This window comes from Heterocephalus glaber, unplaced genomic scaffold (assembly GCF_053883595.1).
Source record: "Heterocephalus glaber isolate CG9 unplaced genomic scaffold, H.glaber_assembly_v1.0 deba00000071, whole genome shotgun sequence".
Lineage (NCBI taxonomy): Eukaryota > Metazoa > Chordata > Mammalia > Rodentia > Bathyergidae > Heterocephalus > Heterocephalus glaber.
The window spans coordinates 11891642-11906450 of NW_028258137.1; the positions used below are offsets into that span (position 1 = coordinate 11891642).

At 41.7% G+C, this 14809-nt stretch overlaps 1 protein-coding gene across 11 annotated transcripts in view; it reads left to right on the forward strand.

Moving 5' to 3' along the window:
* The window catches only part of Wdr59 (WD repeat domain 59), a 141151-nt gene that overhangs the window by 44511 nt on the left and 81831 nt on the right, over positions 1-14809 (forward strand). For all 11 annotated transcript variants that reach the window (XR_015448663.1, XR_015448664.1, XM_021256700.2 and 8 more), the window contains 7 exons: positions 2721-2809; positions 5595-5711; positions 7316-7393; positions 9170-9326; positions 12951-13030; positions 14108-14237; positions 14359-14483. Coding sequence is in view for 9 of the 11 variants with exons in the window: in XM_021256700.2 (XP_021112359.1) it covers positions 2721-2809; positions 5595-5711; positions 7316-7393; positions 9170-9326; positions 12951-13030; positions 14108-14237; positions 14359-14483 (776 nt within the window). In the remaining 2 variants the exon portion in view is untranslated. The remainder of the gene's footprint in view (positions 1-2720; positions 2810-5594; positions 5712-7315; positions 7394-9169; positions 9327-12950; positions 13031-14107; positions 14238-14358; positions 14484-14809) is intronic.

The following is a 14809-nucleotide window of genomic DNA, read 5'->3' on the forward strand; positions in this document are numbered from 1 at the left end:
TACAAACTGTGCCACTATAAACATGGGTGCGCATATATCACTGTGGTATGATTCTTTTAATTCTTTTGGGAAGATACCCAGTAGAGGAATAGCTGAGTCAAATGGGACTTGCAATCCTAATTGTTTGAGGTATCTCCATACTGATTTCCACAGTGGTTGCAGCAGTCTGCACTCCCACCAACAATGAAGGGTTCCTTTCTCTCCACACCCCTGCCAGCATTTGTTATTGGTTGATTTCTTGATAGCAGCCATTCTTTCTAGGGTGAGGTGGAATCTCAGTGTTGTTTTCATCTGTATCTCTCGAATGACCAGTAAAGTTGAACATTTTTTCATGTGTTTATTTACTATTTTTACTTCTTTGTCTGAGAAATGTCTGCTCATGTCAGATGCCCATTTTTGAATTGGGTCTTTATATTTGAGGGGGATATGATTTTTTTTTAGTTCTTTATATATTCTAGCTAGTAGACCTTTGTCTGAGGAACAGCTGGTAAAATTTTTTTCCCACATTGTAGGTTGTCTCTTACTTAGCTCTGTTGGTGGTTTCTCTTGCAGTGCAGAAGCTTTTTAATAAGATGAGATCCCAGTTGTTGATTCTTTGTGCTAGTTCCCGTGCTATTGAGGTATTGTTCATAAAGTCCTTTCCTATGCCAGTGTTGAGAGTTCTACCTAACTTGTCTTCCAGCAAGTTTAGTGTTTCTGTTTTAATATTTAGCTCTTTAGTCCACTTCGATTTTAGTTTAGTGCATGGTGAAAGATAGGGGTCTAGTTTTAATCTTTGGCAAGTTGAAATCCAGTTTTTCTAGCACCATTTATTAAATAAGCTATCTTTCCTCCAATGAGGGTGTTTGGCTCCTTTGTCAAAGATGAGGTAGCTGAGTATGTCTGGAGTTGTTTCTGCATCTTCTAATCTGTCCCACTGATCCTTGGGTCTGTTTCTTTGCCAGTACCATGCTGTTTTTATCACAGTGGCTTTGTAGTACAGTTTCAAGTTAGGAATTGTGATACCCCCTGCCATGTCTCTGTTGCCTGGAACTGCTTTTGCTATTCTAGGTCTCTTCTAGGAAGCCAGTTTTTTTTCAGCCCACTTGTTCTGATTGCCTTCTTTTCTGTTATAGGTAAGGCCTTCTGAAAAAATAGAAGTAGGAGATTGATTTCCTTTTTGGACCTCAGAGAGATTTCCCTGTGGTGGCAGGGCTGCCCTGGGAGAAAAAAGGCAAATGAGAGGCTATGGACCTTTGCAAGTTGCTCCATCTGACATCCCCCAGTGGTGTGGCCTTGGGTGCTACCTGCTCCCCAGGGTCTGTGATCCCCGTTTGCCAGTTGGAGTGCTGTTTTTGCCCTTCAGGAGTCTGGAAAGGCATGCTGTGGAATGTTTCCTGGTCTGAGAGCTCTCGCAGCCTGGGACTTCTGTCTGATTCTGTAGTCATAGTCACAGTAAAGCAAGTTGGATTGGTGACTCCCAGAATCTTTTGGGAGCTTTGTGTTCTGATGAGTCCTCTACCAGGAAGGGCACACTCACATGGAACTCTTCAAGTAACTATCAAGAGGAGGTGGAGCAGCTGGGTGCAGTGGTGCACACCTATAATGCCAGCACTTAGGGAGGCTGAGGCAGGAAGATTGCAAGTTTGAGTCCTGTGTAGACAATTCAGCAGGACTGTGTCTTAAAATAAAAAAGTAAAGTAAAAATGTCTGGGGATGGTGGAGTTCCCCTGGGTTCAATCCCCAGTACTATTTTTAAAAAAGGGAGGGATGCAAACTCTTCTTACTTTCTCTAGCTAATTCATCTTCAGTGATCTCCATCTTTTGTTCTTAGGATTTAAGGTGCCCAATGTCTCAAAAAAAATGAGGTAAATTGAATGAGAGGGATAGAGAGGGTTGGATAATGGGTACCAAAATACAGTTAGATGGGAGGAATCAGTTCTGGTTTTTTTTTTTGTTTTTTTTTTGGTACTGGGGATCAAACTCGGGTCCTTGCACTTTCAAGGCAGGTGGCGGAACCACTGAGCTAAATCCCTGGCCCTCAGTTCTGGTTTCTTCAGCCTAATAGCATTACTCCAGTTCACAACAAGTTACATATTGTATATTTTATAAAGGACAAGAAGAGCGGAGTACGGAGGTTCCTAACAAAAAAAATCACAAGTGATTTAAAGAGATGAAATGCTAATTACCCCATTTGATCATTACACATTGTATGCATTTATCAAAGTATTAGTACTGAGGGGCGGAATTGATCCACACTGGGGCTGATTCTTCAGCTGAACTCCAGCTGGAGGCTATGTTCTTCCAGGATTGTCCCTCAGAGACAACAACTCCAAAAAAAGAGTGGGGAGGCACAGGCCTGAGAGCCGAGGCACTTGTGGTGTCATTGGGGATGAGGAGGGGTCGGATTGTGGGACAGGCCAGTTACCAACCAGCACTTGGTAACCAGTCAGTGACTACCACAAGAAACTGCATTTTCCTGCTGATTCTGCTCAGAGTACCTATGGATTTTTCCTGGAGATCATTTCCTCAATTAGGTGACTCTGATCCAGTGCTCATGTTAATTCACTCACTCTTGACTTCTTTTTCTCTGTAATGGTGGAGTTGGTGCAGTCATAGGAGCTGGAGGGCTTCTGTGCTTATTGAGCCAGAACTCATTATCCTGCTCCCCTGGATGAGCATCGCTCTGCTTCTGATAGCAGCGGGGACAGTGCCTCTCTTCCCCTGTTTTTTCTTTGCAGCTGGTGCCTCCCAGGTCAAATGGAATAAAAAAAACGCTAACTGCCTTGCCACCAGCCACGATGGGGATGTGCGGATATGGGATAAGCGGGTGAGTAACTTTTTTCCTTGTAGTTAGCCTTCAGTCCTTCCCAGAGGGTGGAAAAGGATGTCCTGAGGCCCAGGATGTTAGGAGTCTTGAGGGGCCCAGGGACTCTGCAGCATGGCAGGTTGTCATTTTAAGCTCATAGTACCAGGTGACATTTGCTTCTCAGACAAATTGCTGTTGAACAAAGGTAGGGAAGTAAGGCATTGTGATCAGGGGCGAAAAAATGAACTTGGCCTGACCTCCGTTAGAGTCCCACTTTGCTCCTCCCAATGAGGACATCAAGGAAAGTCTATAACTTCTCTAAGGCTCAGTTTTCTTATCTTCAAAATGAAGATAATATGATGACTGCATCAATCCTAGAATGATCAGCAGGCTTCTTTTCCCTGCCCCTGTTTGCAGAGTGAAAACTAGTTGTTCTAGGAATTATTCCTGAATACTTCCAAAATAGATCCCTAGGGAGGGGACTTGTTATGTTCAGTCCCCCCTTAGAAGTCCAGACATCCCCTCAGCCTCAGAGGAGCTTGCAGATTGATCATACATTGCAGCAGCCCGTGTGCTGAAGGCACCAAAAGGTGCCGGTGGCTGGGTGTAGTGGAAAGTCAATTGGAATTTCGGTGTGTTGGCGTCAGAATATGTTACGGGGAAAGAGCTTCTCCCTTGCCTTACAGCCAGAGAGTTGGGTAATAAGGCCTCAAGCAGTCAACTTTGTAAGTCCTGTGGTGTAAACTGCTTCCTGCTTTGTGAAATCTGGGGCTAGAGATTCTAGGGCTCTTCGCCCAGGGCATGGATGCCCTGACCCAGGTGCTGACCCTACAGTTTCTGCTTTGCTGGTGGCTGTGCAAGGAATACTGAGATAAGGGGAGTGAAGCAGAGATTGGATGTGGCAGATCCAGGACCTGGTGGGAATGCAGTGTGCTGGCAAAGCTCCCTATCTTAGGTGGCTCTTAGGGCAGAAGATGAATTTATAGGAGTTGGATGGCTGCATGTTCTACGTTTTAGTTTCTGTCTTCTGTCCCTTTAGGTTACTCTGGTAATAGCCATTTCCCCCTTCTCTTTCTTAGTCTCCCGAGTGGTCCACTAATAGTGCTAACTTCCCTCTGCCTTTTATCTGTTTTGTTGAAAGAATTTTAACTTTTCTTTTTTATTGATACGTAGGCTTTCTGCTCAGGTGAGTTGTGAACTTGTTGATGGTATTTTTTTTCTGGCACTTTCTGGTATCAAAGCAGCACTGATGGCAGCAGCCATCTTAGGGTTAGAAAAGTTCAGTGTCAGTGGTGACCTTAGATTTCCATCCAGCTCAGTATGGCTGATGATACTGATGCTTACTAAGCATCCTGGGCATAGGCATCTAAGAGCTTTGTGTGTATTTATTTTCTGTTTATAGCTAGGCTTTCCAGTAGGGACTGTTCAGAGTCCTATTTTACAGATGAGTAAATGAGGCAGTTTGATGCTGAGACTAGAGCCTGAGAGGTTATTTCTGGAGACTGTGCTCTTAACTTTGTAGACTAATGCAAGTTATGGAAGTAATACATGCTGTTTGTAGGGGGAAATCTAAGAGAAAAATAAAAATCATAATCCTACTACCAGAGACAAATGCTAACATTTTGGGGTTTTTTCCTTTGCATTAAAAAAAATATATGGCTTATCATGTTGTATGCCTAGTTGTTTGTGCTTTTTTTCCATTTAAAATTATAACCAGTGCCTTTCTCCCATGTTATAAGCTCTAAGTATAACTTAAGGACTACATTATAGTGTATTAGATAGCTGTATAAAATTGATGCAAATTAATTTTTCCCCATGTACTGGTTGTTTCTTATATTCTAGTATTCCAAATAGCACCAAGATGTATGTAAAGTTTTTCTGTGAATTTGAAGTATTCCTTTAAAAAAGTTAAAAAAAAAAATTTTTTTTGGTTTGGTTTTGGGTTTGGGGGTTTTTTTTTGAGACAGTGTTTTGCTGTGTAGGCCAGAGTGGCCTTGAACTTGTGTTATCCTCCTGACTCAGCCTGACAGGCATGGATGATTATGCCTGGCTAAGTATCTTAATAAATCTTGGCCAAATTTTTTTCCAGGAAGGTTATACTAACTATTTGGTCATATTGAAGCCAACACAGAACTTGTTGCTGTGTTTTCTTTCTTCAGTGATAAATAAAATACAGGGAAAAAAAAGTTGTACTATTCTGTATGTATGACAGCAGTGACAAATGAAGCCTCAATAGAATTATTCTTTATACCATCTAACTTGAAAGTTAAAAAAAATCTTATTTTAATGTGTATTTCTGAGGCTTCCTTCTGAGTTTGTCCATTTTTATATGTGCTGGGGGTTTTTTGTTTTGTTTTTTGGGTTTTTTTGGTGTGTGTTTGTTTTCTTTTGGGGTCTTAGTTCTCAGTCACTGTAAGATGGATGATTTTTACTGTCACAGTGGAGGTTGGGTCCCTTTGAATTGTCACAAGCCCTTCTTAGGTGATAGGGAGAAAAGGCAATAGGAATGAAAAGATGAAAAGTACCCTCTGTGTATATCTTTCTTAAAAGTCGTGTATCAGGCTGGACTGGGTAGAGATTAGGCTGCCAGGTCCGTTTATATATCATATGACAGCCAGCCAGATAAGTCTCTAGTTGTTGGTGGTTTGTTTGGCTTAAACAAAACAAAGTGGAGTTTCTGAAGGATAGAGTCAGTACAGTACTGGCAATATTTTGTGTATCCCTTTCAGTACCCAACAGATGGTCACATGGGACATACTCACTGAGTTCTTTTTCTTGTGACAAACTCAGTGCAAATCTGTTGCAGAAACCCAGCACAGCAGTGGAATATCTAGCAGCGCACCTCTCCAAAATCCATGGCCTCGACTGGCACCCAGACAGTGAGCACATTCTTGCTACCTCCAGTCAAGACAACTCTGTCAAGGTGAGTGGCACCCACTGGGACAATTGTAGGAGCTGGATTTAGATGTGTCAGGGATGTGTGATAGCACTTTGGAAGGAAAGCTACAGCACTGTGTTTCCTGGGCATATGTGCCTCTTGGGGAGCTGAGCGAGTAAACCTGGTTATGGTTTTTTGTTGTAGTGTACATATCCATGTGTGTATGTTTGAGACAGGGTTTCACTATGTAATTCAGGCTGGCCTTGAACTCACTATGTAGCCCAGGCTGGCCTCAATCTTGAGGCAGTCCTCCTGTCTCAGCCTCCCAAGTGCTGGTTTTACAGGTGTGCACCACCATACTCTACTATACCTAGTTACTGTGACCAACAGGAATGAGGTTGTGGAGCTAACTGATAGCTCTGAATTTGTTTAGAAGGTTTTCTTTCCCTTAGTGACAGGAAGTCAGAGACAAATAATTTTGAAAGGAAAAGAAATTTACTTGCAAAGAAGTTGCAGGTAAGTGAGATACACACACAGAGAAACGAGTAAAGGAGGAAAGCCTGCAAATTTGTGACGGTCACCAGGCTTACAATTAGTCTATTTATGGTGGAAAAACAGCAGTTTTTTTGTGATTATCCTATCTGCAAAAAGTATGACCTCTCAGACATCAGCACTGCAAATTCAGAGACAAAGTTGTTTTGCTGGCATTCTCTAACTTGCAGGAAACACTCAAGGTTTCACACATTTTGGTGACTGTTATTTTTGGTTTATCTCAGAATGCAGTGTTTGTTACTATTTATCTTTTGTGTGCTGTGCCCCTTAATCAGTATGATGGCAGGGCAGGGTCATCTTTACTCCACAGTTCCTCCCGTGGTCCAGTCTTTCCATGAGGACAAGGATTTGATCACAGAAGTTAGCTTAGCAATTTTGTGGTTCAGTATCATTAATTCAGTGCTTTATTATATCTACATAGCTATGTGTAATGTCTTTTTGCTATGGTTAGCAAAACTAGAGTCATACCTGAGGCTTAAAGTTAACATCTATCTTAAGATATGGTTGTCATTTATTTTTGTGTGTCAGAGTGGCTATTTTGTTTGTTTTTACTTTGTTTGCAGCAGTTGGTGTTTGCCCTTCATCCCTGTCAGCTTATCTCCCAAGTTCAGGAACCAGGAACTATCCAATTCTACATTTGAAAAAGGGATTAATAATATCTATCTGCTCATGGTTGTTTTAAAGATTAAATGAGATTTTAAAAACTGAAGTTTTAAATACATGTCTGAAATGCAGTAAGTAGTGGAGGCATTTCAGCTGTTGTTATTAAATTACTTGCATGGTGTGAACGTAATATAGGATCAAAACCTGTCAGTTTTACCTTTCAGCTACACGGGTCATTTAACAGGCAGGTTGACTGACAATGATCTGTCTCAAATTGATGATCCTCATGAAGTCCAGAAATTCTCCTGTCATGTCAATAAATGGGAAAAGGAGGATTCTTTGTGTCTCTTTAAGTAGCATGGTTATGGGGGTGGAACTAAAAATATACTATTGAAAGGTGTCTTTGGAGGATAAAAAGCAGTGAGTTCTAAGGCTATGCTTATTACAATATTTGAATTTTCAAAATGCTGTTTATCTTACAATTTTTCTTCCAGTTCTGGGATTACCGGCAGCCTCGGAAATACCTCAGTATCCTCCCTTGTCAGGTGCCTGTGTGGAAGGCCAGATACACGGTGAGTGAGATACCCTAACTCTTGCTGGAAACTTCCTCTTGGTGTTCCAGGTGCAAAGACCCACGGACATTTTCTCTGTGAGACGGTTTTCTCTTTCTGTCTTGGTTTGGCAGATGTGATAATGATCACATAAATGCTGTTATCAACTTGCAATCATACCCTTGAAATATTGATTAGGTTCTGCATTAGGACTGCTGACCACAGCTGAATGGAGAAGGGGAGAGTGAAGGCATTCACCAGGGGCAACCAGGAAGGACGGAGGGGAGAGTTGAGGGGCTGGAACCCAGTGAACTGTGAAGGAAGGAAGCCTGGGGCCCAGCTCTACCATTTAATGTTTGTGTGGCCTTACTCAAGCCAATTGATTTTGAGCAGAAATTTCGTCCTCTATAGAATATAAAGAATACTCTACTATGCTTTCCTTTCTTTTTCTTTTTTTTTTTTTTTGGTGGTACTGGGGATTAAACCTAGTGCCTTTGCACTGAGCTACATCCTTTTTTGGGGGAGACAGAGTCTCCCTAAGTGTCTGAATTGCACAGGCTAAGCTTGAACTTGTGATTCTTCTTCTGCTTCAGCCTCCCAGAATGCTGGTGCTACAGGTGTGCACCGCTACACTTAGCTCCTTTTTAAAAAAATTGTGACAGTCCAGTGCTATTTACTACGTTAACAATCTGCCTTCCTTTTGAAATAAAGTATTGAATAAGCCTTATAAATCATAAAATGCTACAAATAGAGAGGTAGTGATTGTCAGCCTGCCAGTCATTTTTCCATGGCCATATTGGTAGCTGCTGATCAGAAATAATGTGTTTCCTTTAATGTTGATTTGAAAGCCAGCATGGAGGTGAATAAAGCTATCTTTCTGCATGAGGCTGTTACTCTGGGACATTGTAGAGCGATGAAGATAATTGGGCTTTAAGTTGTTTTTGCATCTGGGATCACTTGCTAAGAAAGCAGACATAATCCCTATGAACTGATACACTTCTCTGGGTTAATATGTTTGCTTTAAAAAGTAAAAAGTCCAGGAATCTACCAGGAGAGGATATGAAGGTAAATAAATGTGCTCTTAGGTGACTCTGGCTTATTCTTTAAATAACAGAGTCTGGTTATAAAACAAATGGGCCCCTTAGCTACCTAGCAAATTGGGAGTTGCTGAGTAAAACATCAGTCCTGAGGTTACTAAGCTCTCCTTTGAGTAGGTAGAGTCCTGGCAGTGGGAACGAGATGCTTCATGTGGCTGCTGTGTGTCTGTCTGGTCTTTCCAATGGCAGAAATTAATGTTTGCTGCTCCAGTGGTTTCCCAGGCAGCCTTGTGTGCCCCTTCTTTAGGAGGGACTCATGGAGAGTAGGTGGGATATCAAACAGCAGTCAGAGCTGTTTGCTTTTGGAAGAGTTTTCAAAGTTCTTCTCCAAGCATTTGGCCCAGCCTTATTTTCATTTGCTATGGTCCCTCCCCTAAGCAGAGCGACAGCTAGATGTGATGGTTAGCTTATCATATTTGGAAAAATTTTCCCCAGATAGCTTGGGGCCTTCTATCATGTGATTTTTTTTTTTTTTTTTTTGAGACAAGCTCTTGCCATGTAGTTCAGGCTAGCGCAATCTGGCCTCGAATTCTTGATGATCCTCCTGCCTCTGCCTCCTAAGTGCTGGGATTGCAGGTGTGCGCCACCATGCCTGGCTTTATCATCTAATCAGTTTTAGTTAGGAAGAATTCTGATTTTGAGAACTGAGACTCTGCTGATTCTCCCAGAATAATCCATGCTTTTCCCTTTCTTGCCATAGCCTTTCAGCAATGGATTAGTGACTGTGATGGTTCCCCAGCTTCGGAGGGAAAACAGCTTGCTCCTGTGGAATGTCTTTGACTTGAACACCCCGGTCCACACCTTTGTGGGGCACGATGATGTGGTACTGGAGTTCCAGTGGAGGCGACAGAAGGAAGGTATGTGGGGGAAGATCGCTGCTCCTTCTAAGCTGTGGTGGGTGGCAGCACCAGGCATGTGGGTTATGTGGTCCAGGAAGGAGCATGTAGATCAGGGCTGGGCTCTAGGAACCAAAGAGGGAATGCACTGCCTTTAATCATAGGAGGGTAAACACAGTGCACGGTCACTCCTCTCACCCCAGCTTCTCCTCCAGTTTTCAGTGTAGTCTCCTGCTCAGAAGAGATTGGTTACTGTAAGTGGTTCATAGAGATATGCTATTGAATTGTTTCTAGTGCTGCAAGACCATGGGATCGGTGCCTTCATTGGTCCAGGGAGTTTGCCCCTCCCCCCTCTATTGAGAAGGAAATCAATGGTGGTTGTTAATATGGTCTACCATGTAAGCTGCAGAATACCAGGTATTCTCAAACATATAGTGGTATTTTTTACCTCCCATCTCCTTGAAGATTTGGCCAAATGTCTCACTTTGATTGTGGAGCTCCAGCAAAATGATGAGTTTCTCCAGGATTGGAGTGTTAGGAGTTGTGTAGTTCTGTACTCTCTGCCTTTGCCACACAGCTGACAAGACTCCAGCTGGAGCTTCCTGCAGGTCCTGCCACAAGGCTGAAGTGGGGATACAGAGCCCCAGGAACATTGCTTTAAGCCATCGAGATTTTCTTTGTTACTGCAGCTAAATCTAGTCATCCCTCACTAATGCTGGATCATAAGAATGAGGGGATCAAGCACTTTTAACCTCAGTTTGTCCACCAACTCACCTTGCATGTTCAGATCCAGTCTCTCTTTTTTTGAGGTCTTATTGCCATGATCTCCAAATGTTTGACAGAACAGTAGCATATTTGCTGGTGTTTCCATATTGCAGAAGGGAAAACTAGGCAGCTGGAATGATGGAACTTGTCCAGGGTCCTGCGAAATCTAGTGGACCTAGGATTAGAGTAGTCATCTTCTGTCCTACCTTGTTTTATTTTTAATTAGTACATGTTTACGATACATAATGAATACATTCATCATGGTACGTGCGCATGTTGCATCTTAATCCTTTTTACTTCCTCTTCCCATCAGCAAAAGGTCTACTTCCCTGTTTCTTATAGTCTCTTTTATTTTTCTCTTTAAATTATTTATATTTTAGGTTTCTCCTCAGCTTGTTTGTGATCCTCATAAACCACTTCCAGAATATTTTCAAGGGGACTCTTGATCATTCTCTAACTTTCCTCCCTTTATGTCTAAAATCTCTCTTGCTTCCAGAAACATCAGGCTACCTGGTTCTTATCCCACCAATTGCGTACATAGCTTTTGGCTTTCAACTTAATTTTTGTATTTTGCTATAGAAAATAGGTAACATAACTTCCCCCACAGACTGTCAAGGAAGAGCTAACCTGTAGTTTTGGATTGAAATGAATAGTTTTTAGCAACCCATTTTTAGATATCTGTGTCATCATTAGGCTGTTGGAATGAGTTGTATAAACTGAAACTATCGAGCTAGTAGTGAAAATTTGATTACAGGTTATAGGGTTTATTTTTGTTTGTATTTTTATGATGAAATAGATCAAGCAGAAAATTACATAGAACATGTGCAGTTTAATAATTATAAAGTGAGATCTGTAACTCCCACCAAGGTCTAGAGAGAGAACATGCCAGGACTCTCGAAACTTCGTGACCACAATCCCCCTCCTTCCCCTGCAGCATCACCATTGTAAAGCTTTTCATAGCGATTGCTATTTTTAAAAAATTTTTGGTTTCATTACTTTATTAATTTCTAAACATAGCTTAGGTTTGCCTGGTTTTGAACCTTTTATGAATTTAATTATTCTATATGTATTCTTAAATTTTACTTTCCTCCCAAGCTAATGATGCTGTAGTTTATTTGTACTGCTTATCTTTAGTCAATTTTTATTAGACCACCTCATGCCTTCGCTTTGATTTTTTCACTTAGAAGGAAGATCTTTCAAAGAGATAGGAAGAGAATCAGGATGTTGTGGCCAAGGGGAAAGAATGCTTCATGAAGGAAGTGGTGGTCATTGGTTTCAGGTGTTGCTGAAGGATGAAAATGCAGAATAAGACAAAAGCATTAATTTAACAAAAAGGAAGCCATAGATCATTAAGAGGGGTGGTGTTCCAAAGCAGATGGAGGCTGGAAGCTGGATGCTAGATTATAAAGTAACCTAAACCGAGGCAGCAGGGCTGGTTTTGTTGTCTTCAAAGGCAAGGAGTAGAATGAGGCAGTTGGTGGAGGCTGCTGCCCACACTTTTTGAAGGCAGAGAGAAAATGCAAGGAAAGAAACTAGGAAAGCAAGGCCCTTGCGGGAGGAGTGGGAACTGGTGAAAGGAGCAGGGACAAGAATGGAGTTTATAAAGCACTCACACATGCCTTTTCCTCAAAGTCAAGGACTTGCAAAAAGGCCAGGTGTAGGATCAGTTGGTGACTGTGAACATGAAACTAGATGGCAGAATGGAAGGCAGGGAAGGGTAATGAAAAAGGAATAATTTTATTATGTAAATTATGTGCATGGATGGTACCAACTCTCCAGGAGGAATGTGACCCTTATGTTCTCTGCAAACATGTACTAATAAAAACTTTTTTAAATTTAAAAGAAAAAAGAATAGTTGCTGTTTTGTTAGATGTACCTAGGGATATATTAAAAACTTTGGTTAAAGATAGTGGCACAGAAGGAAATAATAAGAGAACAGGCACTTGGTCATGTTCTCTGTTACCTTAATCTCCTCACCCATAAAATGAGATAATTGGATGAAATTATATTTCTAATGAGGGAGGTTCTAGATGCTGTTAATTGCCCTAAGTGTCCTGCTCTTTCATAAGATCTCTCACAAAGCACCCTGAACCTTTTAGAATAATTTCCTTTTAAGCAGACCTAATATGCAAAAATATGATTCAGTCAATTAAGAAGATTAAATGTTGATTATTCATCTTATAAAGAGAGGCATCACTTTACCAAAAGATTCTTTTGAATAATAGGATGCCATGATGCATTTAAAACAATTCATTTTTACAAAATACGTATTCATCCCCAGTTCCTCAGGAGTGTATAAATGGAAGAACATTTGGAGAGGTGAAAGTTCAGTGTGACATTAAATCTCAGCAACGCTCTCCACCTGCTAATTTGCCAGTTCTTGTTTCCCTTCATTTAAGTTTCTGCTCCAGTGGAACTTCTTCAGGGAGTCCCGTCTACAAATAGCTCTCCTATCAGTCTCTGTCCTCTTATTCCGTTATTTTTTATGCCACTTACCACTGCTTGGCATTTTATTATATTTTTATTTGTCTTTTTTCATCATTGGAATGTGAGCTCTATAAAGATAGAAATTATTTGTGCCATCGTCCTGGTACCTAGAAAAATACCTGGCTGTTTAATAAGTATTTGCTGGAGCCAGGCGTGGTGGCACACGCCTGTAATCCTAGCATCAGGAGTCTGAGGCAGGAAAATTGCCATGAGTTCAAGACCAGCCTGAATTACATAGTGAGACCCTACCTAAAAAAAAAAAACAAAAACCTGTTGGGTGTATGTATGTTTGAATGAATCAATGAATGAATGAATCTCACTCCATTGGGAACTGTAACAAAATAGGTGTTGAATCCACAAAAATTTTTAGGATGTTTATTTGGTGATTTCTAGGGTCCAAGGACTACCAACTGGTTACATGGTCCCGGGATCAGACCTTGAGAATGTGGCGGGTGGATTTCCAGATGCAGAGGGTAGGTATTCAGTGCTATTGGGCACTATAACTTGATACACTAGAAATTTAACTTTAAAAGATTTAGTATTGGGCTCGGGATTTAGCTCAGTGGTTTCGCTGCCTGCTGCACAAGCACAAGGACCCAAGTTTGATCCCCGGTACCAAAAAAAAAAAAAAAAAAGAGTATTTGTGGAAGTTAGAGAATACATGATAGACATTGAAGATATTCTGGCTGGTTGGCTGAATGGCCTGGGTATGCCATGCTAACTTTGAGGTCTTTAAGAGCCAAAATATTCATCACTTTAAGGCCAAAGAGCTTCTAAATGCCTTTTTCTCCTGTCCTATTAAAGATAGGATGTTTCCATACTGAGCAAATAGCCTGTGGGCTTCCTCTCTTTCTCCTCTTATACTCTGGAGCTGTTTAGAGCCCTTTCATTCATGGACAACACTTCTTCTATGAAGATGCTCTCAATTTTTTCTCCCTACATGACACATGGCAGCTGCTATCAACTGACTTTGTGACTCCTGCTCTGTTCTGCCCCATCATGAGCTGTCTTCTCCTCAACTAATGCTAAATCCCTCATGGTGAGAAACATGTCTGACTGGTCTCACATCCCCCACAGTACCTGGCACACTGCCTTGCACAGAACCAGTGGGAAATGCTGGGTACGATTTGCCACACTGCTTAGTGTCTGGTCCGTCTTGAGCATGTGGGTCAAGTCTCATGATGCTATTGCTTTTTCAACCTATTTTCTCCAGAAAGTAATATTTGCTCCCTATGCTTTGAGGTTATATTTTTGCTCCTGAGTTGGCTGAATAACACCACGAAGGTTTGTGATTTCAATTAATTTTTTCTGAGCCTTGCATAAACTCTGAATGTGAAGAAAAATGTCCAGAGTAGAATAATAGAGTCTATTACCCTGTGTATTTAACTAGGGAGAGTTGGTGACAGGTAAAATCTATTTTGATTGTGTCAGTTGTTGGCTGACACATCTCTATCCTTTGTGATACTCATTTTTAAGTCACAACTGGAACCAGACACGCTGATCATTTCCACTGACTTCTCTAGTCCCGTGTCTTCTACCTTTTGTTGCAGCTCTGTGCCAATGACATATTGGATAGTGATGAGTTCATTGAGAGCATTTCTCTTCTCCCGGAACCAGAGAAGACCCTGCACACTCAAGACACTGATCACCAGCACAACTCAAGCCATGGGGAGGAGGAAGGTACCGTGTCAGACTGGTCTGAGGGGAGGGCTCACTACACATTTCATACCTATGCAGCAGATACCCCACAATGTACTCACTTTCCAAAATGTTTTCCAACATTGAGCATCTCTTCTCTTAGCCTTAAAGGAAGATCCCCCTAGCAGTCTCCTGGAGGAGAGGAAATCAGATCAGCTGGGCCTGCCGCAGACTCTGCAGCAGGAGTTCTCCCTTATCAATGTGCAGATCCGGAACGTCAATGTAGAGGTAAGTCATAGCTTAAAGAGCCTGTCTTATGACTGTTCATGGCAGTTTGTGGGAGAAGGGGCTATTTCAGCTAGGATTTCAGCTAGCAAATAGCTTTGCAGCTCTAACAGGTGAGTCTCTCTGCTGGCTATCTTAATTCCTAGATATTTTCTTTTCAAGAAATGGATGTTTCCCAAATTCAGACCTCCCACCCTTGCAGTACTGGGGTTAGAACCCAGGGCTTCATTCATGCTAGGCAAGCAACTACCCCTGAGCTGCAACCCGAGGCCCAGACTTTTTTCTGTCTCATTCTGTTCTCCTAGGATGAGCTGAAGCATGTGCTCCTC